Source organism: Alternaria metachromatica, assembly GCF_023757995.1.
Source record: "Alternaria metachromatica strain BMP 0045 chromosome Unknown scaffold_7, whole genome shotgun sequence".
In the NCBI taxonomy this organism is placed as follows: domain Eukaryota; kingdom Fungi; phylum Ascomycota; class Dothideomycetes; order Pleosporales; family Pleosporaceae; genus Alternaria; species Alternaria metachromatica.
In genome coordinates this window covers 1042106-1065156 of record NW_026055498.1, presented here as the reverse complement: position 1 = coordinate 1065156, position 23051 = coordinate 1042106, and the positions used below count along the sequence as shown (strand labels likewise).

The 23051-nt window shown below is 53.7% G+C and overlaps 9 protein-coding genes across 9 annotated transcripts; 5 read left to right on the top strand and 4 right to left on the bottom strand.

Moving 5' to 3' along the window:
- Window positions 1-752: 752 nt before the first annotated feature.
- J4E83_004344 (uncharacterized protein) lies at window positions 753-4766 on the bottom strand (the record flags this gene model as incomplete). Its single annotated transcript, XM_049331273.1, has 4 exons — window positions 753-2678; window positions 2724-2840; window positions 2892-4599; window positions 4663-4766. The coding sequence occupies 4 exons, from the start codon at window positions 4764-4766 to the stop codon at window positions 753-755; spliced, it is 3855 nt and encodes a 1284-aa protein (XP_049189819.1).
- A 614-nt stretch (window positions 4767-5380) lies between these two features.
- Window positions 5381-7899, top strand: J4E83_004343 (uncharacterized protein; the record flags this gene model as incomplete). Its single annotated transcript, XM_049331272.1, has 7 exons — window positions 5381-5431; window positions 5481-6090; window positions 6143-6174; window positions 6239-6274; window positions 6339-6359; window positions 6417-7146; window positions 7211-7899. 7 exons carry the CDS (start codon window positions 5381-5383, stop codon window positions 7897-7899), a joined length of 2169 nt encoding a protein of 722 aa, XP_049189818.1.
- A 308-nt stretch (window positions 7900-8207) lies between these two features.
- Window positions 8208-9446, bottom strand: J4E83_004342 (uncharacterized protein; the record flags this gene model as incomplete). The annotated part of the gene is made up of 1 exon (XM_049331271.1): window positions 8208-9446. The coding sequence occupies one exon, from the start codon at window positions 9444-9446 to the stop codon at window positions 8208-8210; it is 1239 nt and encodes a 412-aa protein (XP_049189817.1).
- A 952-nt stretch (window positions 9447-10398) lies between these two features.
- On the top strand, window positions 10399-11109 carry J4E83_004341 (uncharacterized protein; the record flags this gene model as incomplete). Its single annotated transcript, XM_049331270.1, has 3 exons — window positions 10399-10414; window positions 10462-10857; window positions 10922-11109. The coding sequence occupies 3 exons, from the start codon at window positions 10399-10401 to the stop codon at window positions 11107-11109; spliced, it is 600 nt and encodes a 199-aa protein (XP_049189816.1).
- A 251-nt stretch (window positions 11110-11360) lies between these two features.
- J4E83_004340 (uncharacterized protein) lies at window positions 11361-12178 on the bottom strand (the record flags this gene model as incomplete). The annotated part of the gene is made up of 3 exons (XM_049331269.1): window positions 11361-11627; window positions 11720-11906; window positions 11955-12178. The coding sequence occupies 3 exons, from the start codon at window positions 12176-12178 to the stop codon at window positions 11361-11363; spliced, it is 678 nt and encodes a 225-aa protein (XP_049189815.1).
- A 554-nt stretch (window positions 12179-12732) lies between these two features.
- J4E83_004339 (uncharacterized protein) lies at window positions 12733-14824 on the top strand (the record flags this gene model as incomplete). Its single annotated transcript, XM_049331268.1, has 3 exons — window positions 12733-12811; window positions 12867-13177; window positions 13223-14824. The coding sequence occupies 3 exons, from the start codon at window positions 12733-12735 to the stop codon at window positions 14822-14824; spliced, it is 1992 nt and encodes a 663-aa protein (XP_049189814.1).
- An 890-nt stretch (window positions 14825-15714) lies between these two features.
- Window positions 15715-18930, top strand: J4E83_004338 (uncharacterized protein; the record flags this gene model as incomplete). The annotated part of the gene is made up of 2 exons (XM_049331267.1): window positions 15715-18141; window positions 18193-18930. The coding sequence occupies 2 exons, from the start codon at window positions 15715-15717 to the stop codon at window positions 18928-18930; spliced, it is 3165 nt and encodes a 1054-aa protein (XP_049189813.1).
- Window positions 18931-19620: 690 nt separating this feature from the next.
- On the bottom strand, window positions 19621-20688 carry J4E83_004337 (uncharacterized protein; the record flags this gene model as incomplete). The annotated part of the gene is made up of 1 exon (XM_049331266.1): window positions 19621-20688. The coding sequence occupies one exon, from the start codon at window positions 20686-20688 to the stop codon at window positions 19621-19623; it is 1068 nt and encodes a 355-aa protein (XP_049189812.1).
- A 604-nt stretch (window positions 20689-21292) lies between these two features.
- On the top strand, window positions 21293-22867 carry J4E83_004336 (uncharacterized protein; the record flags this gene model as incomplete). The annotated part of the gene is made up of 1 exon (XM_049331265.1): window positions 21293-22867. One exon carries the CDS (start codon window positions 21293-21295, stop codon window positions 22865-22867), a length of 1575 nt encoding a protein of 524 aa, XP_049189811.1.
- Between the last annotated feature and the right edge of the window lie 184 nt (window positions 22868-23051).

Sequence of the window (23051 nt, the reverse complement as noted above, 5' to 3'; positions counted from 1 at the left end):
CTATGTACAAGTTACTCACACTCTCTTTTGAATCATCATCTCGTAACTTGTCAGAATCCAGATCAGATTCCATCTACGCCGGCACTTGATGTATCCCCCACTGCATGTTAGTCGAGACTCTGACAGCACACTCCGCACCAACAAGCACATCGTGTGTTTTGAACTTTGATTTTTATTTCAATATGCCACGATACCCTAATCATAACACATCCATCCATCAGCCGACCCACCAGTATCTAATCAACCCAAGGAAAGCGAAAACGCCACGCTATGCTACCATACCAGCCAAATGATCAAATCCTAACAAAAAACGCCAACCATCATCACAAACGCACCCGCCAGTTCTCTAAACACCATAGCTGGAAATCAAACAAGGACAAAAACAGAAAAACGCAAGATAGAAAAGGGTATAATCGCCTAAACATGCCTGCCAACCCCATGCATGCATTTTGTCGTTCGTCAAGCTCGCTCTTGACAGATACTTTTCTCTTTTCCATGCGCGCCGGAAAAGTGGGGAATGAGAACAAGCAAATGCAGTATACGCCAAAATGCGTAGGTAAATGCTTTTCCCTTCCTTTCGCTGTTCATTCACTCCTCCTGTCCATGCCCAACTTCGTGATCAAGGAGGAAATACGCGCGGAAGTTTTACGCGGGGAGTAAGGGTCATCCGATGATGCGTGTGAGCGCCCTACCGCGATTTGTTTAGCACATGCGTCAAGAAAGCGTGATGCATACTGATTGTGCTGTGCGCTTCATATCACCGACGCACTCTTCTTGTGCTCGAACACTTTAACCGCTTTTTGAATATCGTCTTCGCCCTTGACGACCGCAACACCCACGTTGATGCTTCGTGTTTTCTCGTCCACACTCTCGACTTTGAGGATAGCATCTGCTTCCGCCTGTTTAATCCGCTCTTTCTCTGCTTCGAGCTCTAGGTTCGCTTTATCCTGGCCGGTAACCACGCCTTTGAGGATGACTTCGAGATCGGCGAGGCGGACGGGCTTGATGAGGAAGAGGTTTATGCCGCTCGAGTTGGCTTCTTGTTGGATGTCCGTGTCGGCGACGCCGGTAAGGGCGATGATGGTGACTTTGGGGAGGTTGGATCGGATTTCGTGGGCGCGGATTTGGCGGGTGGCTTCGAGGCCGTCCATGATGGGCATGTTGATGTCCATGAGGACGACGTCGATGCGCGATTCTTCGTCGCTGGCGGCTTTGTAGGCTTCGAGTGCTTCGAGGCCGTCGGCTGCGAGGACGTGTTGGTGGCCGAGCTTGTCGACGAAGGTACGCAGGAGGCGGAGGTTGATCGGGTTGTCGTCGACGCAGAGACAGCGCAGTGCGCGCGAGGGTTTTAGGTATTTGGATGTTCGGGGTGGGCTGTTGTTGATTGAGCGTATCTCGGGGGCACTACTAATGCTGGTGAGCTGCGGTCGAGATGGCTCTACGACATGCAGGTGGTCGGTGCGACGGGGAGTTGCTTCCTCTTTCAGACTGAGCTCTGTTATCCGTGGGATCATCGACTTGACGTCCATTTTCTGTGTCTCGGCGCGTCTTGCGTGTCGATCGAGACATGAGGCTAGAGCCTTCGACATCTTGTGGGGTCCGACAGGTTGGCCGATACATTCGAAGATTATCCCCGGCACCGTAATGGCTGTCGTAGATTGTGCTGCTGCGGCGCCCTGGCACACGACTATCACGGGGGTGGGAGACACTCGACCGGGAGACTGGCTGTACGTAGTCCGTAACGCTTTGGCGCAGGTTTCGGTAGCGATGATCAGGTCTGGTTCGGCCGCATTGTCGCCCTCGTCGCATCGTTCGATACCGAACCACTCAGCACAAAGGCTGTCGAGCGCCTTCAATGATAGCTTCGAGGCTGTCTTGTTCTTCAAGTCTCTAACATGATACTCCTCTTCCTCATTGAAACCGTCAAACCTCACTTTCAGACCCTTGGTGCGCTTAGTGACCTGTTGTAGCTGCAAATCTTTCTCCCCTTCTGGACCGGTTGCACAGAAGTTGGGAGACATTCGTGACTCTTTCAAAGGACATGTGACTGTAAACTTGGTGCCGCGGTCTTTCTCACTACGCACTTCTACCTCGCCTCCCAGAGATTCCACAATCTGTTTGACGATCGACAGACCTAGACCCGTGCCTTGGCTTAAAGGATTCTCCTGCGCAAAAGAGTGGAAGAGCCTGTTGTTGATATAGTCCTCTGACATGCCAATACCAGAGTCGGTCACTGAGAACCGGAACTCGCAGGTCTCGTCCTCGTCTTCAGGCTTCCGCTTAACCTCAAGTTTCACCTTGATGTACCCACCCGGTGTATACTTCAGGCTGTTGCCGAACAGGTTCATGATGACTCGCCGCCATGCGCCAGGCTGCGTGCGAAAGACGTAGTTGTCGCTCTGGTTGATATCGAGAATGATAGATATCGGCGGCTTGTTGACTTTAGAGGCGGTTAACTCGTATGTTTGAGCAGACGTCTTCGCGTAGGTGTAGCCTGCGAAGACACTCTCGACCACATCTTCTGTCAAGATGCTCATGTCGACGTCGTTAATTAGTGTCATGATATCATTGGTATGAGCTTGGCCCGGACTGATCATATGCTTCGCGCTCTGTGTTCGTTTCTTCTGGCGCTTCGAAACTCCTCGGGTCAGGTTGTTGATTTTGGCAAAGTCAAGAACCTATAAAGTTAGTGGCAGTATCTGATGCAGCCTACACCAACTTACGTGATTGATGGTTTCCAGTAGAGTCTTTCCACATGTCTCGATCGTGGCTACATGTGATACCTGCTGGCCATCTAGAGGGGAATCCTTTAATAAATCTGTCATTCCCAGAATCCCATGCTAGATACGGTCAGTGCATGCGCTTCGACTGCTTCATCTTTGTATACATACCAGTGGTGACCGCAGCTCATGGCTGATCGACGAGATGAAATCGGCCTTTGCAGCATCAGCTAGTTTTGTGTCTAGACGAGCAACCTCAGCCATGACAAAGTTGCTGAACGCTGCCAGGTAGCTGAGCTCCTGTTCGGTCGTGAAGATTCTCTTCGGTTCCGAGCTCCAGATGACAGCCGTAGCAAACCAGCGTTCGCGATGCGGATCCCATAATGGATAGAGTATCAAACTCCGAGCGGTGGGAAAGACCCTCCTCAAGTAAGCTTCGTCATCCAAGCTTCTGGTAGATTCTGTTTTGCGCGGTGTACTGAACGGAAAGCCGTCGGCTGACTCGACTTCGTCCACGCCAGCTGTCGATGGCGAGGCGACCGAAGGAGTTGCCGGATCGTCGTCGAGATGGAAAATCTGGCCATGTGGATAGAGTCGCAGGAGGTGTCTCAGGACGCTTTCTGAAATGCATTCTCCAGTGTTGGGCAGCGGCTTCGTGTCGCGGTCGGTTCTGCATAGCGCCGCCCCTAATATGTCGCAAGGTTTGTCCGGTTCAGGTAGCTGATCGGGATCGAAGTCATCGTCGACAAGACCTCCAAAGGTACTGATTTTCGCGTCAAAGAATGCCACGCCTTCTGCCTCGGTCGAGTCTACGATCATGTTCGCTGCCCTTGTGAAGTGAGCCCTCAGTTCTGGGGCCACTCTATCCTTTTGATCAGTCTTGGTGAAGCCTTTCGTGGAAGTGGACGACGTCGTAGTAGTCATCTCCGGACGCATAGTATCGACTGTCTCTCCGTTGACTAAACTCGGGGGCGCACCGGTTGCAGGTGGAGTGTCCTTCGGATTTCTCATGGCCGGATCTATGTTTCCATTGAGCACGACTGGATCTTGCGCAGCGTCGGAATTGGCAGAAGGACGCTGGCGCTGGGGTATGATCGCATCTGGTAGACCTGACGACTGGCCCGTCTCCTGATCCCAGGGATCGACCGTCCAGTTCTCCAAGCCACTCTTCCCTTCAGCGAAAGATCCCAGACTCTTGACCATAATCTTAGCCCGGCGGTGATCTTCAGCTGCCCTGGTTCTTTCCAAATGTCGCATTACTGTGCCTGCCATACTTTTCAAGAAAGCGAGCTGGTGCGGCGACAGGCCGTCCCGCGGGTTCTCGTCCAGAACGCAGTATGTGCCGATGCTGTGGCCGCTTGGGCTGCGGATTGGTACTCCGGCATAGAAACGGGAGTATGGTGGGCCCTGGACAAAGGGAAAGTTGCAGAAGCGTTTGTCTTTGCTGAGATCGTTGACGACGAGGGAAGGAAGGTCGCTCGGGTCGTCGAGAGGGAGCGTGCTGTACTTCGGAGCGAGATTGACGGTGTAGTTACAGAGACTCTGTTCTTTGGGGAAGATGGTGGTGCCGAAGCACAAACGGTCGTCTTCGAATTCGGGCTCGCCAGTCTGTAACGACAGAGTGCGCGTGGCTTCGGCGAGGAGGAAGCAGTCGGTCCTGTCGAAGAAGGATATGAGACATCTCCGCGCATTCAGGCGCAGCGCTCCCAACTGCGCAAACGCCGTCAGGGCCTTGTCGTCCGACGCTCGCGGGGCGTAGTCTAGAGAGGGCGGCGGGGTAGTCGGGGGCGTCTGCGACTTGGGAGCCGGTCCCGGCGACGAGTGACGGCTTGCAGGGCCATCTGTCTGGGGAAGGTGAGAGCCTGGACGAGGGTAGTACCTAGATGGTGACATTGGTGAGTGTAGCTCTCCAGGTGGCGCATGCCAAAGGAGATAAGCCTACCGATAGAACGTCTTCTCCCGCTCCCTCGCTAGATCCGCATGGTCTATGCGACGCCGTCGCCTGGCCTGCGTGCGTGCAATCGCATGGTCGATTGAATCCGACATTGATGTATTTGAAGAGACGTGCGGAGAAAGGGTCTACCGCTATGTGTTTACCCACCTTCAAAAGCCACTACCTAGGCATTGGCGTCGGGCACTTCTAGTGGCAGCCAACCACAACTCCCGCTTGGGCACAACCGACGCAGGGAAAGCAAATGGCCACTAGCCGATACGCGTATGTCGTCGGCAATCGGGTGAGCAGCGAGCCTTGCAAATGGCGGACGTCATGCAAGATGCTGACCTGCGAGGCGTGGGAGACAGTTGCACGAGAAAAGATTATCCTCCTGGTACCTGAATGAAGTGCAACCACAGATTGGCTATCAGTGGGCTGGTGCCAGCCCTGGGCGCGCTTGCCTGATTCGAAGTAGTCTTCTAAAGCCTTGGCGGACCCACCTGGGCACAGTCCGCCACCAACTAGGACTCAACTGAAACCTGGTACTATACACCCACCTCTTGTAAATTTCAAATCACCAGACTCGAGAATCAACCCCGTTAGTCAACTTCAGCGTTGGGTCTTAATCTCGAGGTCTTACTTTCTTCTCACTTTCTACTCTCACTCCATCAAGTCGACTTCAACCAACCTACACCCCACCACAACCGGAACGTTCAAGTTACTCAACATGGGAAGGCTTGTCACAGTCTCTACATCTAATTTGAATAATTGGGCTCTTGTGAGATTCTCTGTATACTGTGCGATGTACACTGCTTACACTTTTTCAGGATTGGGAAGGGAACCTGAATCGCATCAAGGAAGCCATCAAGGTCGCCCAAGAAAATGGATCACGCTATGTCACCACGCCGGAACTGTCAATTCCTGGATATGGGTGTCTCGACCACTTTCTTGAACAAGATACGGTCACACACAGTTGGCAAATGCTAAACTCACTGCTTCTTGACCGCGAACTCGACGGCATCATATACGATGTTGGCATGCCAGTTAGGCATTCAGGCAATCTTTACAACGCGAGGATCGTTGTACTTGACGGCAAGATATTGTTGATTCGACCCAAGATGAGCCTCGCGATGGCCGGAAATTATCGAGAAGGCCGATACTTCATCCCCTGGTCTGGACCCCAACGCGTCGAGCATTACGAATTACACGAGCTGCCAACTGCTGCGCGCTCTCTTCAAGATTCATCTTTCGTTCCGATTGGGGACGCCGTCGTGTCTGCCCTCGATTGCTCGATAGGCTACGAAACCTGCGAAGAGCTATTCACACCTCGGGCGCCACATATAGACTTGAGCTTATTTGGCGTTGACATCATCATCAATTCTTCAGGTTCTCACCATGAGCTACGTAAGCTCCACCAGCGTCTGGACCTGATTAGAAGTAAGTTTTGACTACGAGGCGCATGTAAAATGTATACTGACGTCATACCTAGCCGCGACATCCAAATGCGGGGGCGCCTATCTGGTAAGTTCTGACTGTACGAAGTGCATGTGAGACATATACTGATTTCGTACCTCTACCTCTGCAGTATTCCAATCAAAACGGGTGTGATGGTGACCGATTGGTGAGTCCCGACTTTGCAAAAGGCATGTGAGACATATGCTAACTTCATACGTCCGCTTATGTAGTATTACGATGGATCCAGCATGGTCAGTGATATCCAGTACGAGCTGTATATGACACGTATACTGAGTTGTATCTTCTAGATTCTGGTCAATGGTAGCGTTCGCGCGCAGGCCTCTCAATTCTCCCTGAATGATGTCAAAGTTATCCACGCAACCATCGACTTGGAGGAAATATGGAGCTTCAGAACAAATCCATCTCGTGGCCTACAAGCTGCGTCAGCTCCTCGATATGAACGCTTCAGGGCGGATTTCCGTCTGTCGTCTGACGGAGACTTTGATCCCAACATCCGCCCCACTCCAGTACAGCCGCTCCGCTACCATCGACCCGAAGAGGAGATCGCTCTAGGACCTGCATGCTGGCTTTGGGACTACCTCCGTCGGTCCGGTCAGGCTGGCTTCATGCTGCCCCTCAGCGGAGGGATCGATAGTTGTGCCACCGCGACTCTGGTATTCTCCATGTGCCGCCTCGTGTACAATGCTGTGCAGGACGGTAACAAGCAAGTTCTCGAGGATGTCCGCCGCATCGTAGGCCCTTATCACGGCGAAAATTGGGTGCCCACGAGCCCGAAGCAAATATGCAACGGCATTCTTCATACCGTATACATGGGTATGTCTCAGCAATCAAGCAAAGAGACCAGGAGCCGTGCCAAGAGGTTAGCGGAAGACATTGGATGCTACCATGTTGAGGCCGATATTGATGACATCTACGCCGCCACGAAGAATGGGCTGAAGAAAGCGGTCGGATTTGAGCCACGATTCAAGGCTCATGGAGGCTCGCCTGCTGAGAATCTGGCATTACAGAATATACAAGGTGAGTTCTGACCGTACGAAGTGCATGTGAGACAGATACTGACTTCGTACCTCTACCTCTACAGCTCGCACACGTCTAGTGCAAGCCTACTACTTCGCCCAGATGCTCCCATTAACTAGGGGTAGACCTAATGGAGGTAGTCTTCTGGTCCTTGCCTCAGGAAACGTCGACGAGTGTCTACGTGGGTACCTCACCAAGTACGACTGTAGCAGCGCCGACCTCAACCCCATCGGTTCAATTTCCAAAACGGACCTCAAGAGCTTCATTTCTTATGCTCAGCATGAATTTTTGCTGCCCATTCTCGGCGAATTCATCGACGCAACCCCAACGGCCGAACTCGAACCACTCACAGAAGACTATGTCCAGAGCGACGAGGTCGATATGGGCATGACATACGCAGAACTCGGAGTCTTTGGCAAATGCCGCAAAGAGCTTAAACTTGGTCCATACGGAACTTGGGTTCGCCTAGCACACGAATGGTCCGACAAGTATACTCCCGCTGAGGTCGCAGTGAAGGTCAAGCGCTTCTTCCACTACTATGCCATCAACCGCCACAAGATGACGACAATGACGCCTTCCTACCATGCCGAGGCATATTCGCCAGATGATAATCGATTCGACTTGAGGCCTTTCTTGTACCCGCCTTTCTACCAGAACTGGAGCTTCAAGTGCATTGATGAAGAGGTGGCGAAATGGGAGAAGAAGAAACTGGAAAAGGAGAAGCTGGAGAAGGAGAAGGATGAGAAGGCTTGAGGTATACGATGGCATTACCTGTTCTTGAGGGAGGTTCATGAGTAGTCGTGGAGGCTACGTGGACTCTCCGAGTCTCGAGTACCAAGGGTATCTGACTGGTAGACTCCTACATGCATGTAGTGGCATGGAATGAAATCATGAAACAATTCCTGTAGTCAGCAAACACTTTCATGAAGATTAGATCTGACGTATAAACTCTCATCGTATTCGGCTATCCATATGCTCAAAATAGCATAATCAAACGGCATATCTACCATCAAACCCATCTCATCGCTCTAATCATGACCAAAGGACAAAAACATCTCATCTCATCTCAGCACAACATCCTGCTTAGTCGGACTATGCTTCTTCCACTCATCCTCATGTATCCTCGCAACCGCGACCCTCTCCGCATAGTCACCCACCCACTTAATAAGCATAACATTCAGCATCTTCCACGGCCCCATCTCAAAACACTCATCATGATCAACAACTCTCTCGTCCCAGATGAAACGCTGTCCATTCCAAATCGGCGTGCCAGTCGGATGCATAGTATTCGATCCCGGCTTGCTATTATCGGGATTCGGTTCGCGCCACAGGTTCCGGGACAGCAGCACGAACTCAAAGGGACCAGTGGAAGAGGGCTTCGAGAGTTCAGATTCGTAGTCCATGATTGCGCCGCAAGTTTTTCCCTCCGAGTTGATAAGCTGGGAGGAGGGGGTTTCGTTGCCTTCATATGTGTTGGGCTCAGCGGTAAACGCATCCGCACTAATAGTCGCGGCAGTAAACCGCAGGGTGTTGGATTCGTTGGTGTGGTCTGAGCCGCGCGGCGCGTGGAAATAAGGCGGGTATTTGATACGCAGGGAGTTTTCTTTTTCCCGCCGGACGGTGTATTGCGCCGACTCAGGACCGACATGGAAGTGTAAGATCTCGGATTGGAACCATTCACCCTCGCTGCGTGGCAGTTTGTACACATCGGGACAGGTTGTGGGATCGAAAGGGAAGTTTACGGGGCCTTCGTAGGCAGTCCAGCTCCAGGATGGTTCGTTGTTGTCTTTCCTGGTCAGGTGGCCGGCGGGACACCAGAGAAGTGAGAAGTCAAAGACTGCTTCTGGTAGCCCGTGCAGAAATTGGCCCCCGCACTTCTTCGTCAGCTTCTTGAAAGGTTTCGAGAGATCTTGCGGTTGGTCTGCTTTGTTTGTTGATGTGTTGGTGCTGACTATTTGGTTGTATCTCCGGAATCCGTAGAACCAGTTCTCGATTTCACTAAAGTCTGTTGGGTCTTGCGACTTGTTGCTTGCGATACTGGCGTTGGACGAAGAGCGGAACCTGGTAACAAACTCTATTATTGATCCGCGGCGGCTAGATGAGCTTGAGCGTGGTGATCGTGTGCCATCGCTGTTGCTGAATGTTGACGCTGGTTCTGGTGCAAGTAGGCCGTTTGATGTTGTAGGCCGCGACTCTTTTTGCGGTGATGTCGATCTTCGAGACATGGGACGGCGTATCCAGGAGGGCGATAATCGCTCAAAAGTAGAAGGTGGATCTGTGGACATGACGAGCAGCGACATTGAACGTAGGTGGAAATTTAGATGTAGGCTGAAGTAGTGAAGTGGTAGTCGTCGGCGGCGATGGTCCAAGCGGTGAGTGTTGTGCACTGTAAGACTTCTACTGGCAATGTGAAGCTTCAGACCTCGAGTGTGTCACAGCGGCTGCTTTGCCTCTTGTATCTGACTCTATCAGTTGCCGCTGCGATGGCTGCGCCCCTTTACGGCATGTTGTGTTGTCTGTCAGGGAAAAGTGTGCGTGACAACTTGGTTGCGGACACTAGGAGGCTGTGCATGATCTGGATCACCGGCTCCACAGGGCCCCAATTATTTGCTTCGAGTGCACGCCAGCGGTTTCCAATGGAGTCGCATCTTTGCCGAGATCTGTGCCTGGGCATCAGTTGCTTGTTTCCCCAGATATCGACAAGATATGCATGCAGCGCCCAACCTCGCGCAGGTGGTGCAAGGTGCCTGTAGCGTCGCTAGACTGAGGACAGCGCTGACAGGGAACTCCTCCACACTGCACATTAACCTTGGACGACAGACGCGGCCTCACTAGTTACTACGAACGAACGCGTCAGTGTCGCGTGTCGCAAGAATGGCATACCACATGGACAAGCTTCCCCTAGTGTCAGCTTGTCTTCGGACTGTGCGAGCGCCAATGAGGGTGGCGGCTTGGGCTGCGCCACATGTCGATGTGACAGTCGCAGAATGACGGCGGCCAAAGTGAGAGCCGATGGCGAGCAGAACTGGGATGGACCAGCGGAGTGTGGAATTGTCATGCAGTGTGGGTCATGGTGTGGCTGATGAGCGCCACCTGCGCCACAACTGAGGGGTCGCACCTTCCAGACTGCAGGGTCTCAGGCTGCTGCTGTGACGCGTCTACTCCGCGTAGCTTCAGAATTTCAGCTGGCAAGGACATCCGCCCAAACCACAAACCCTAATCCGGACTTGCGACATCTGGAATACCGCCACCATGTCGGGCTACGAAGGTAGGCAGGAGCGACTGTGTGCGCAACGCAACAGCTAACCCAGACAGTCGAACACAACATCTCCGCCGAAGACGACAAGTCGCAGCAACCCTCGCGCCGACCAGACCTCTCGACCTTCTTCTCGCAGCTTGAACTCGTGGACACGTCGGATCCCAGCGCGCACACAAATGCCAATGCTTTACCGCAGCCCGAGAACATGGCGGCGGCCTTCCGCTTGCTCGCCAATGCTTTCGAGACCATGCGCGGACGACCGGCGGACGAGAGCAACGAACACGGGGATCTGTTAGCGAACATGATCGAGATGCTCCGCGAGAATGCCGACGACCCGCCCACAGAACTGAAGGGAGTTCCAAACAGCTTCCTGGATGAATTGGAGCGGGTGCCAAAGAAAGCGCTGAAGCCTTCAGACACCTGCCCCATTTGCGTGAACCCATTCCTTGAAGGTACGTCGCACGTCTCAAAGACTCGATGGAGAGCATGAGAGCTTGGCTGATGGTGATTGCATAGACAAGTACCCACTCGTAGTCCAGCTGCCTTGTCACGACGATCATCGCTTCGACCTGGACTGCATAGGACCTTGGCTCAAGCTGAACTCCACATGCCCTCTTGATCGCAAAGAACTGTTGAAGAAGAAACAACCGCCGCCACCGCCTGCGGATGACGACGAAGAAGACTACGATGATATGTACGCCTGAAAGGTCTTACTCTGCGTTACGTTGCATAGGATTTTGGGAATACCAGCAGATAGCGGGCGAACATGGATGATCTCGATCGTCATGCGCACACGCGGAACATACCCGGTATTGACAGTGATCAACTGCGGAGACACTCTGCGGGTAGGAAATTAAGCGGTAGTTTGGCGCCGGCCTTCGCTTCCAATTCATGGATCAAATGGAATCCAACATATCTCCCCCTCCCTATCCGTCCTCGTTTCTGACTGAAAAGGTCACTCGGTGGCCTCCCTCGCCAATTGTTGGCCGCGTTGTACGAGCGTAGAAGGTAGCAACAGCTCTTCACTGCCATGCACGACCGCATCCACGAGTGCAAGCGCAAGCTCATCAAATCGGATGAAGGAGCCAGAAGAGCCAGCCATCATCATGGAAGCCTCACCAACAATACTACCTCTTTGTACAACCATGCCTGGCCGAGCTATGACCGTTCTCCAGTTTTCATTCATCTTGGCGAATTCAAGCATTTGAACTTCCCCACGGCCCTACGCAGAGTCAGCACGTTTGGCAGCTTGCCCCGGATCATTCTAACCGCGATTTGCGCACATGGTATCACCAAAGAACAATAATCGCCTACCTTGATCTTGCGCATCGAGCCCTTCATCCATAATGACTTCTCCTGATCGCGTTCCACCATACCGCCTGACAAGTGCAAATACCGAAAGCGCTTTGAGTCGACAGGCATGGTCGATGCAAACGCCTCAGCAAACGCCTTGGGATACTCTAGCTCTAACATAGGATCACCAGCCGTTGTTGTCATACACCTTGCACGTCAGCAATTGTTGGGGAATATGACGCAGGTGCCTCGGTACCAGATGCATCCGTCTGCCCCGGATAGTTTCGCAAGCACATCGTCGGGGTATTTTGTAAAGTCCTCAAGCAACACTACCTCCAGCTTAGCGTGCATTTCTATCCCGGGTGGGGGCCTCCGTGATATTGCGATGACCCTCGATACGAGCGGGTTTTGTAGCGCATGGTGCAGCACATGCGCGCCAATGCGACCGGTGACACCAGAAACTACGATCTTGAGCGACATGTTGGTAATAGGATATCCGTATCCGAGAGGCAAGTTTTCCAGACTTTGTCAACAATGCGCGTGGCTTTTCTAAGTGCGTTCGAACACGGCGGAGATAGGCCGCATAAGCACTGGTCGCGTTGTGCAATCATCCGTCGGGGCATCCCTGGAGCCGACATGTCGATAATCCAAAATTGCGAACTTCTCAACACCAAAGTACCTATGAAATTGAGGACTGCGGATAAGAGCACACTAAAAGCATCAAACACGAGTATATTGTACCGTACCCGTTGAGATGCGCTTATTAAGGTGGCCATGTCCTCGGGCGAGCCTCCCTTGCCGTTACCAAGCGCCGGAGTTGTATGACTTACTAAAGTAGAGGAATTCTCGGCATCCGTTGCGGACGAAACCCGGCCGGCGGTCCGACAGCGTCAGCTCCACATCAGCATTGCCATCGCAACACCTTCACCCCACTATGAAAGTAACATGGCCGCCCCTATCAGGTATAGGCCTGTGACAGGACTACCAGATCTCCGTACATCATACCATCTTCATCGTTTGTTGTCGCCAAGACTATGATGGAATCATTGAGTAACGCGAGTAATACTTCTAAGAAACGACCTTCGAAAAGTCTACGCCGGGCATGCTGGGAGTGTAAGACTAGGATCCGTTTACACATTCTCTGGACTACTTACTAAAGGTGCTACAGGCAAGAAGCGCAAAGTTCACGGGAATGCGAGCCAAAATACCCTCAACTCTTCCGCCATCATGGACAATACCGGATCGGATCGGATAGATGACGGGAATCCATGCTCAAACCACATCCAAGAAAGGCTATGCAAACTGGAACAACTTTTTGAAAGATTTGTGTGTCGTAAAAATGCCACCGCAGGCGCCGCCACTACTGTGCCGCACAGCCCTGCCCTCACTGCCTCAGGCTCTACCGAGAAAGACATCAAACCGGATGTATCGGAACTGCGAAGCGATGCGTATAGCACTTCCTCACTGGCCGATGGGATCGTAAGTCGAGTCTATTCCTCCTACCGCCCACACTAACGTTGTCAGCTTGGGGCGCAAACATGGACTTCAGCGCCCTCTCTTCGTACTTTGGTCAACAAGTCAGATAGCAAGGGGCAGCCCTCAGACTACGACAACATTCACCGAACCCTAGCCGCCTTGTTGCCATCACAGCACGATGCAGATATCATCTTCGAATCGTCTAACGGGTGGATGATCTTAGAAGGCATCTACCGGGCGTCGAAAGAAATATATGTTAACAACGACCTGCAGTCGTACGCTCTGTGTATGCAGGCTGTGGCACAAGAGCGGCCTATCATCATCGCTCGCACATTACTGCATCTGGCCATCTGTATCAACTCGCTCCCACCCGATTTCGATCATTCGCGCCTCTCGAGCATCTGGAACATGGAGGTGACGATGCAAAACTATGTATCGACGGTGACATCGTTGGTAACCTCCTCGGACGAGCAGATGATGACGTTGCATGGGCTTGAGGTGCTTTTGCTCCTAGCTCTCTACCATCTAAACAGTGCTTCGTTACGGCAGTCATGGCTTGTTGTGCGGCGCGGTCTAAGCCTGGCACATCTTATGGGATTCCAGCGCATCATTGCGCAGGACGACCTTAACCCCCCGATCCCAGCGATTTCGGACGCCAAGTCGATATGGCGCCACTTCGTTGACATTGATCGGTATTTAGGACTGCATCTCCGCCTCCCGTTCGGCGCGGACGACTATCCACTTCCAGCAGACGCCAGCCCACATCTCGTTCATCGGTCGAAACTCAACTACCTGACAAGACAAGTGGCGGAGCTTGATCGCGATGTCTCGCCACAGGCATATTCGGCAGCGCTGGCATTGGACGAGCAGCTGGAATTCTCCATGAAGGAGATGCCCAAGGACTTCTGGGAAGTACCAAATATACCGTCGACAGCAAGATCGCCAGAGTCTTTCGCTACACTGGAGCGACTGATGGTGCAAGTCTGGCACTTTGAGATGAAGCTATTCATCCACCTGCCTTACCTACTCAGAGCACATCTCGACAATCGATACGAGTACTCCAAGGTCACCGCGTTACAGGCCTGCCGCAACATCTTGATGAGATGGTTCGCGCTCCGCAACGCAAGCATCACGCAAGCGTGTTGTCGATTCGCCGAGCTTTCAGTCTTCATCGCCGCCGTCACACTCACACTGGACATCGTCATCGAGCTAGGCACAAAAGACAAAATCGAAGTAAAGAAGACCAAAGGAACAGACTTCGCCATGATATGTCGTCTCATCGGCGAAATGGAAAAACTGGCCAGCGCCAGCCCACGCGAAAGAATCGCAGCACGCAGCGCTATAGTACTCAAGAAGATCCTCTCCTCACTGGACCCGAGCAAACAGCCCAGTGGCAAAGTCCGCCACACGATACCTTTCTTCGGGACAGTGGAATTGGAGTTTATGAAGTTGCCCATACGCCCGGTTTTCGATATTGATTCTGACGCGGGCAAGTTGATGAATGCTACCGCTACGGGACAGCATCTTCCAGTGTTTTCATTCATTGATAATTCGCTGTGGCCGCCGGCTGGTGAGGATGAGGATCAATGGGATATTGTCCTGTTTGATGGGCTTGAAGATCGGGATACGCAGGGCAATTGGGTGTTCTGATTCTGGTACTTGGAATATTTAGTCTGCAGATCTCATGTTCTTAGGACAGGGACACAACTCTGCTGCATACTCTTTGCTCTTCGCATGCTGCCCTGCGTATGCACTCAGTAGCGCAGAGGTCCCTGCGGCGTTTTGTCTTTGTTTTTGTTGGAATATGTTGTGGGCACGAGCGTATGGACAATAACTTTTGGCTCAAGGGCCTACCTGGCGTACTTTGTTTGATATCCTCTTAGCGTAGCCTATGTAATATTTTTAGTTTGGTGTTGTTTCTCCTGCCATGATATGCTGAGGGTGGCGAATTGGCACAGTGCAGCGGGGTAAAGGGGTTTCAGTAGCAGTCGCACAGCAAGCGCGGATGATGTGATTATGGACGCGCACAGGCGAATGAAGTTGGAGTGTCGTGTCTGCCAACAGGCAAAAGCAACGCGCACTAGTGTCGCCAGGTGATGCACCGTGTTGAGCTGGCAGAGGGCTGTCGCGGCAAGGCTGAGGGAGGGACTGCAATGTGCCGCTGGCTGATAGGCTGGTTGGCGCCGGCGTGAGGGTGAGGAGGGCCGAATGCATATCTATCAAAGTCTCAGCTTGGCACGTCAAGTTTCGCGTCTTTGAGGTGGTCGCCGGCAGCGTGAGCCGAGTAACAGTGAGGATGGTACTGCTAGTCGCACCTGGCTATCGGTGAGGCACAAAGATCGCCCGGCGACGGCAAACGGATCGCCTTCATCTTGGCCTAAGAACCCTGGCCTGCGACCGACGGCTGGCCAAGCCATCTCACACGACCATCTTCGCTTGCGCGACACGACTCAACGCGCTCCACCCGTGCATGTCGCTGCTCTCTCCTCCCCGGGCGTGATTGTGTAGACACCGTCACCGTCACCCACCACCCACGCAGCATGAGCACGATACTCCACGGCGGCCACGGCGACTTCGGGGCCTGCACCACCCGCCATGGCGACAAAGCCGCGACGACGCACACCGAGACGATAGCAGTGAGCCACGCCGCCGCACCAGGCGCCGCCCTCAGCCTGTTCGAGTCCATCATCACCTCGTACCCGCCCGTCCTGGAGTCGCTCCTCGCCCAGATCTCCACCGTCACCCTCCTCGAACTCTACCACACATCACGGCACTTGCGCCACTTCCTGCAGCAGTACCCCCTCGCATGGAAGACGCTCTCCTTCCGCCTGCCCCAGCCCGCCGTCGCAGTGGGCTCGCCCGGCAACGAGACGCCTGAGAACCGGGAACGCCAGTCCAAGGCCTACTCGCTAAACGCCCTCCTCATACAGACCATACTGCCAAACGGGTCACGATTGACTAGCCTGGACCTCTGCAACACGGCTGTGGCTGGCGTCTCGCTCATTGGCGACGTAGTTGGCCCGCGCAAGGACACCCTCCAGCACCTGTCGGTACGCGGCTGCAAGAACGTCTCCATCAAGTACCACATCGTGCCCTTCCTCGAACCCTACACACTCAAGGACGCACCCTGGATAAAGAAGGACCTCGCTCTGAAGAGCCTATACACCTACCGCTGTCGACACCACCGCCGGCGGCCCTATCTGCCCTCCTCCCTCATCCGGCGAGACTCCGATTCCGACCCTACCCACCAGCTCATCGAGATATGCCACCAGTTGGGGATATGGACAGATACAGCGTGGTGTCCGACACCGGGCGGCAGGTGCAACCGGAGGAAGGACTACCACGCTGGAAGAGCAGGACCCCAGAACATGGAAGTCTGGGTACCCTTTGACCGGTTATGGCGATCGAGCAACCGCATTGGCCCGGTAGAAGGCACGACAAAGCTGGGCGAGCACGATGGCAGACTATGGGAGATTGCCGAGACAGGAGAAGATGGCGAGCCACTCGGTCCCGAAGACGGGAACTCCGCCGGAGAAGGCAAACATGTCCCAGTGCACGAGCGGAGGAGCCACACTGCCTTTGTTGAAGAGGTCAAATGCGCCCAATGCAACGATCCCATCCTGGAGCGATGCGAGTCGTGCAGTGTCCGCATGCACTGCATGGGCTGCAGGAAGACGCTCTGTGCGAGCTGCGCCTTCAACAGGCCGATACCGAGGAAACGAGTCAAGACACGGCACTTCGCCAACCTGGCCTTTGGCAACAGCAGCACATTGGGCGGTACACTCGGTCACGCGTCAGGGTCTTCTGGACCACTGGAAGACCGGAGTCAAGAGGAAAAGGCCGACCAAAACCGCTTCTGGTGGGCCCCAGGCGCGAGCCGATCACCGAACCTCATGAACGAGGGTGCACAGGATGATGACGACTCTGATTCCGAAGACGGGAACAACGGTATGCCTGTACCACCTGCAAACCGCGAGCCACCAAAATTGAACATGCATTGGTGCTGTCTTGAGCCCATCTTCTCTGGCGGTGGCGGTATTGCTGTTCTGGGTACTGGACTGGGTGGCCGAGGAGCGGATAAGATACGCGCAGCGCCTTTACCTCGCACAAAGGAGTATGAGGATCCGGACTTCAGCAACACACTTCGACCCGTGGACTACGTCCGGGAGTTGAAGAACAACGGCCTGTACGAATATGTGCTTGGGGAAGACGTTGATATCCTGTCGTACCTGAAACAAGACTCGCTTGACCTACAACAACAAACATGTCCGAGAGGGCTATGTAACGACTGCTATCGAAGCTTCCGGTGGAAAGTGTCATGTCGGGCTTGCAAAAACCCCATATGCAAGGAGCATGACTTCAGGGCGCTCAAGGTCCGCAAGTGCGGCTATCGGGAGCTACATACGGAGCGGGATCATGTGCGGTCACACAACGAGCCGCCACAACGCCTCGTAATACCCGAGTTCAATCCAAACAGGGCCAGTACACCGGATCCTGAACGCACGCCTACAGCATCGTCATCGCATCTAGACTTTTACTCCACAGGTGACAACGAATCTGAGTCCTCCGAGACGCCCATGTCTCAGTCGCAGATCATGGTTGCTCCCCAACACTCGTCAATCGACATGTCGACCACCACATCCTTCAATTCCATTTCAAATCCCGAGCCTTTCCAACTTGCCACCTCGTTATCGTTTGTCCCCATTAGCTCAGGGCGTCCGCGTTCCTTCAGTGTATCTGGCGTCCGCGGTCGACCCACCAGTGCTTGGCCGCCGAATTCGCAACGCGTCCCTATCAATCACCCTGTCACAAACCCTCTTCCCCTACCGTGCAATCCGCGGCATCCCGTTCAGTGGAGTGGTTGTGGTGCATACTTTTGCCAGTACCCGAGACCCGCAGGAGATGTCCGACCACAGTGTCCAGCAATTCTCAAGGAGTGCTCGGAGTGTGCGGTTCTTGTTTGCGATGTAAGTTTACTACCAATACCTGATTATGACAGATCACTAACATGTCTTTAGCAATGCGCATCATCGAATCCAACTTGCACGTGCACATTCTGCACTGTCAACTACCACTGCCCGACATGCACGCACAAACCCAACGTTCGTGCTAAATGCCGGCTTGAGGCGGAGATCAAACAAAAGAAAGAGGAACAACTTCGTGCCATTGCCAAGCAGAGGAAAGACAAGGAAGAGCGCGGGCAAGCAGATGAGCTGGCTGGACAGATGTTCGAGTTCTTCACAACAGTCTATGATGAGAGCACTGTCAACCCGACCATGGATGGCCCCTCATCATATGCACACGAGCTACCCATCCCGAGCCCGGACTCTATCACTGTGACAACAGAATTCGGTGTCATGGAGGAACCCGCAAACCTGACCACCATCAGTGCGTCTGGGCCTTCGCCGTACCACGCTGCCTACGACCATTCTGACGATGAAGAGAACAACGTCGAGATGACTGAAGACGTGAACGAGGAGGTGGAGGCACTTCAACAAGGACTAGCGCAGATGCATCTCACTCCTGTGCCAGGAATGAGTGCCCACATACTGCATCTACCGGTAGACGTCGAGGCTGAACACGTTCAGCATGACAACGAGCAAGAACAGACTGAGGAAGTCAACGATACCGGTGCGGAGGCGGATGTCGACACCGACGAGCTCGACGCAGGTGCCGAAAGTACCTTTGTCGATGAGAGCGGGGATGATACTCTCGGCGGCGGTATCCTTACGCCTACGACTACACTCACAGCATGAGTCGCCACTCAACAACTTCGACAGTCGATCTCAACACGCGAAAGCAACGCATCGCTCACTTCAACAACACAGCACCAACGTCATCTCCAACATCATCCACGACGGAGAGAAGAGATACCAAATTGCACTTTAACGGAGTAAACAAAGGCTAAGGAAACAAACTTGTCTCCACGGAGCAAGAAACGAATGGAGGATCTAAAGCAGGTGATACCCAACGGGAAGGAAATATGGTTCGAAAATAGGGAAGTTTAGTTACGCTTTACTAGGGCTTTTGCTGGTGGGGAAATGGGAGGGTATTTTACTGGTATATTGGGATTGGGATTGGGACTGGGACTGGAACTGGAGTAGGAGTAAGTTAGGTTGGTATGGTATGGTATGGTAAGGGAGGGATATCTGATGGGTATCTTTATGGTTCCGCATTTTGGCGTTTTCTTTGTTTTTAAACTAGAGTATTGGGGTAGTTCAATGAGAGTTTGGACGTGGGTTTTCTGCTAGAACGTTTTTATGAGTATTGGTTGATTGTGACTGTTCCACTCGCAATATGTTTCGAGAGCAAAGAACGATATCCACCCCGCCATGACGGCATCGTATATGAAGCTTTCCAAGACGTCAAAAGGCAGGACATCACAACTAAAGCAGTATAACTTAGTACACATAATCGTCATATCATATCATTCAACAACCACATCTCTACTCCTTCTTACTCAACAGCACCTCCTTAACCACCTCAATAACCTGCTTAAACGCATCCTTAGGCGCAGCAACAACACCCTTATTCTCCCTCAGCGTCCTGCCCAGACCAAAGTTAAGCGGCTTGCCATACGCATCACTAACCTCACCACCCGCCTCCTGCACGAGCACAACACCAGCCGCGTGATCCCAAATCTTCTCCTGGTACGTCTTGCTCACCGGCAATCTGAGGTAAAGATCCCCCGCTCCACGCGCAATGGAACAGTACTTTGCTTGCGAATCCATGCGTACGGAGGGCTTGGTGATGCCGAGCTTGGAAGCGATGGCTGCGTTGTCGCCTTGGGAGGAGTGGCCTGCTTCTACGGATTCGCAGAAGGTGGCTTGGGTGACGTCGGAGAGGGGTTTCATTTGTATGGGGTTTGCGGCTGTGAGGGCGCCGGCGCTGAGGGGGCGGCTTGTAGCGCCTTGTCCCTTGACGGCGCCGAAGAGCACGCCCTTGCCTTCTTTGTCGTCGGCGTCTTGCCCGGTGGTCGTGGTGAGGGGCGCTTGGTCGTCGACGGGGAGGTTGGGGCACCCGATTACGCCGACGGTGGGGACGCCGTCGACGAGGAGACCGAGACAGACTGCGTATTGTCCGCCGCGCAGGAAACCTTTTGTGCCGTCGATAGGGTCGAGCGCCCAGATACGGCCTTTGTTTCCGCCCTCGCTGTTTCCTTGGTCGAGTGCTGAGAGCATGGCGTCGGCGCTCTTGATGGGTCCGCCGATCTTTTCCTCTGCGCTGCTGTCGGACAGCTTCGCGGCTTGTACGAGGTCCCAGACGAGGTCGCGGAGCGAGTCGTTGTTGCGGAGGTCATTGGCGTCTTCTTCGCCGACGACTTCGTCTTCGGGGAAGGCGTGCTTTATCGATGCGATGATGAGGGCTTGTGCGCCGAAGTCGCCGATTGTGACGGGCGAGGAGTCGCTCTTGGAGAGGGTGCCTTTGGAGTGGCTCGAGTAGACGGACTTTGTGAGGATGGAAGCGCGTTGGACGGCGAGGAGAGCAATCTCCAGTTCCTTTTCGTAGGCCATGGTGTGTATGCTTCGATTCGAGGTCGTGTATACGTGCTGCGACGTGTGGAGTGCGGCGGACGGGTAGATGTGGTGTTTCAATTGAGAAAGACGAGCAAGACTGCGAGAGAACAGCGATGGATTGACAAGTGAGATAGCCAGGATGACGAGTGCGAGCAGGAAGAATCTTGATGGCGCAATTTGGGTGGGCATTGAACGCTAACACTAACAATCTTCAGCCCCTCCTTGTCGCTTTGGTGGGGTTCTGCACGGAGGTGGGTGGACGCGACGCAGCCCGCTGGCGCTGGCCTTGGCGCTGCGGGCGGAGGTTACTGCATGGGGAATCGGGTCGCCGCCATGGCAACAACACTCTCATCAACGGCTTTCAACTGCTGTTAGTGCACAGACATTCGAGATTGCGGTCTCTTCTGGTGAAGTGGAGCTTTTATCATATCTTTTCTACTGCGACTGATCGATGCTGAGTGAATAGACGGACCTGGCATTAGACTCGAGTGGACGTAAACAAAGATCGACACACGACTCTACGACGCGCGCATCCCAATAATCACACCCGAACGATCCGCCTTCTCACCCGAATCATCGCGGACTCGTTCACTCCGGCACCATGACATCGACAGAGCAGCAGCCTGCGCTTGCGACCACGAAGCGCAAGTTCCACAAGCTCCTCGATAACCTGACCGCAAGCAACTCGACGACTTCACTCGCAAGCAGCCTCCAAGAATCAAATGCATCGACCGCGTCCCTCTCCGCGCTTTCGGAACCAGACAGCCCTGAACATCCGAACAAGCGTCCGCGCAGCGCAAACCTGAGCATGGAGCGCCAGAGAGGCATATCGGAAGGGCAGGAGCGCATACGGCAGCTCAAGGAACAGCTTATGACGCCGCGGAGGGAAAAGACAATCAAGGTCGTAGGCAAGACGGTAGTCACGCCAAAAGCCTCCACACCGCGCAAAGCACCCAACTTCCAGCCATACAGCCAGGAGCACTTCCTCGAGCGACTGAAGACGTTTGCAGACGTGAGAAAGTGGACGACCAAGCCAGATGCCATCAACGAGGTCGAGTGGGCGAAGCGGGGCTGGAGTTGCGATATCTGGAACACAGTGGCTTGCAAGGGTGGATGCGAGAACCGTGTTGCGGTCAAGCTGAGGCCGAAGCGGAAAGATGCGACCGGAAAGGATCTGGAGATGAGCGAGGATCTGGCTTTCGATATCGACGACGCTCTGATAGAGAGATACAAGGATCTCATTGTAGAGGGGCATTCAGACGACTGCCTGTGGAAGAAGCGAGGGTGTCAAGGTATGAGAACACATGCAGTCAGAGCGGTAACACGACTAACAATCGAAACAGAAGACATCTACCACATCCCCATCGCATCACGCACCAAGAGCTCAGCAGAACTCCTCGACCGCTACCGCTTCCTCAAAGCCATATCCGCCGACCTCCCCCTCCTCGAACACATCACCTACCCCGACCCGCCCATCGAACAAATCCTCGCCCGCATCCCCTCCTCCTTCTTCACATCCACCGGCACCCAACCCCCGCTCTCCCCCAGCGACACCGTATCCTTCGTCTTCGCCCTCTTCGGCTGGACCGGCGTCTCGGAATCGCGCATCTCCCTCGCAGTATGCAACCACTGTTTCCAGCGCCTGGGTCTCTGGCTCTCCTCCGCCACGCGCCTCACAGAAATGAGCAAGAAACTAGACGTGCCGATCGAGAGCCTACGCCTTAATCTCCTGGAATCCCACCGCGAACACTGTCCCTGGAAGAACGCCGACGTCCAAGCCAACGAAAAAGACAGTCCCATAGCCAACATGCCCGCCTGGCAAACCCTCCAATTCATGCTGCTCGGCCGTCACAAAGACATCCCTACCTCTAGTTCTGGCATCCAGACCCCGTCTAAACAGACACCGCGCAAATCGCACCAGCAACACGCCCGGAACAACGATAGCGTGGACATTGGCAGTGAGCTCGAGTACCCGCGCGGCAGTTTCGATAGCGTCGAGAGGCCGAAAGATGTGGACGAGGATGAAGACGGCGGCCTGAGAGAGAAATGGAGTAAACTCAAGGCGAAACTGAAGCGTAGTGCGAGTAAGAAGAGCTTGAAGAGTATGAAGAGTGGGAAGAGTGTTAAGAGCGGGAAGAGTGTTGCGACGAAAGCGGGGGATAAGGAGAAGTCTTAGAAGGGCTTCTTGAGGTATCGTTTTGCATGAGAGTCTGTGTGGTGTATTCCTGTTTCGGTATTTGTATGAGCGCGGGTTTATGATGGGGAAGGGAAGGGATGGGGAGTTCAAAGTATGTTTTGTAGTTTTATCGGAATACCCCTTGTAATACATGGTAATGGAGCTCATGATCAAAGAGACGATG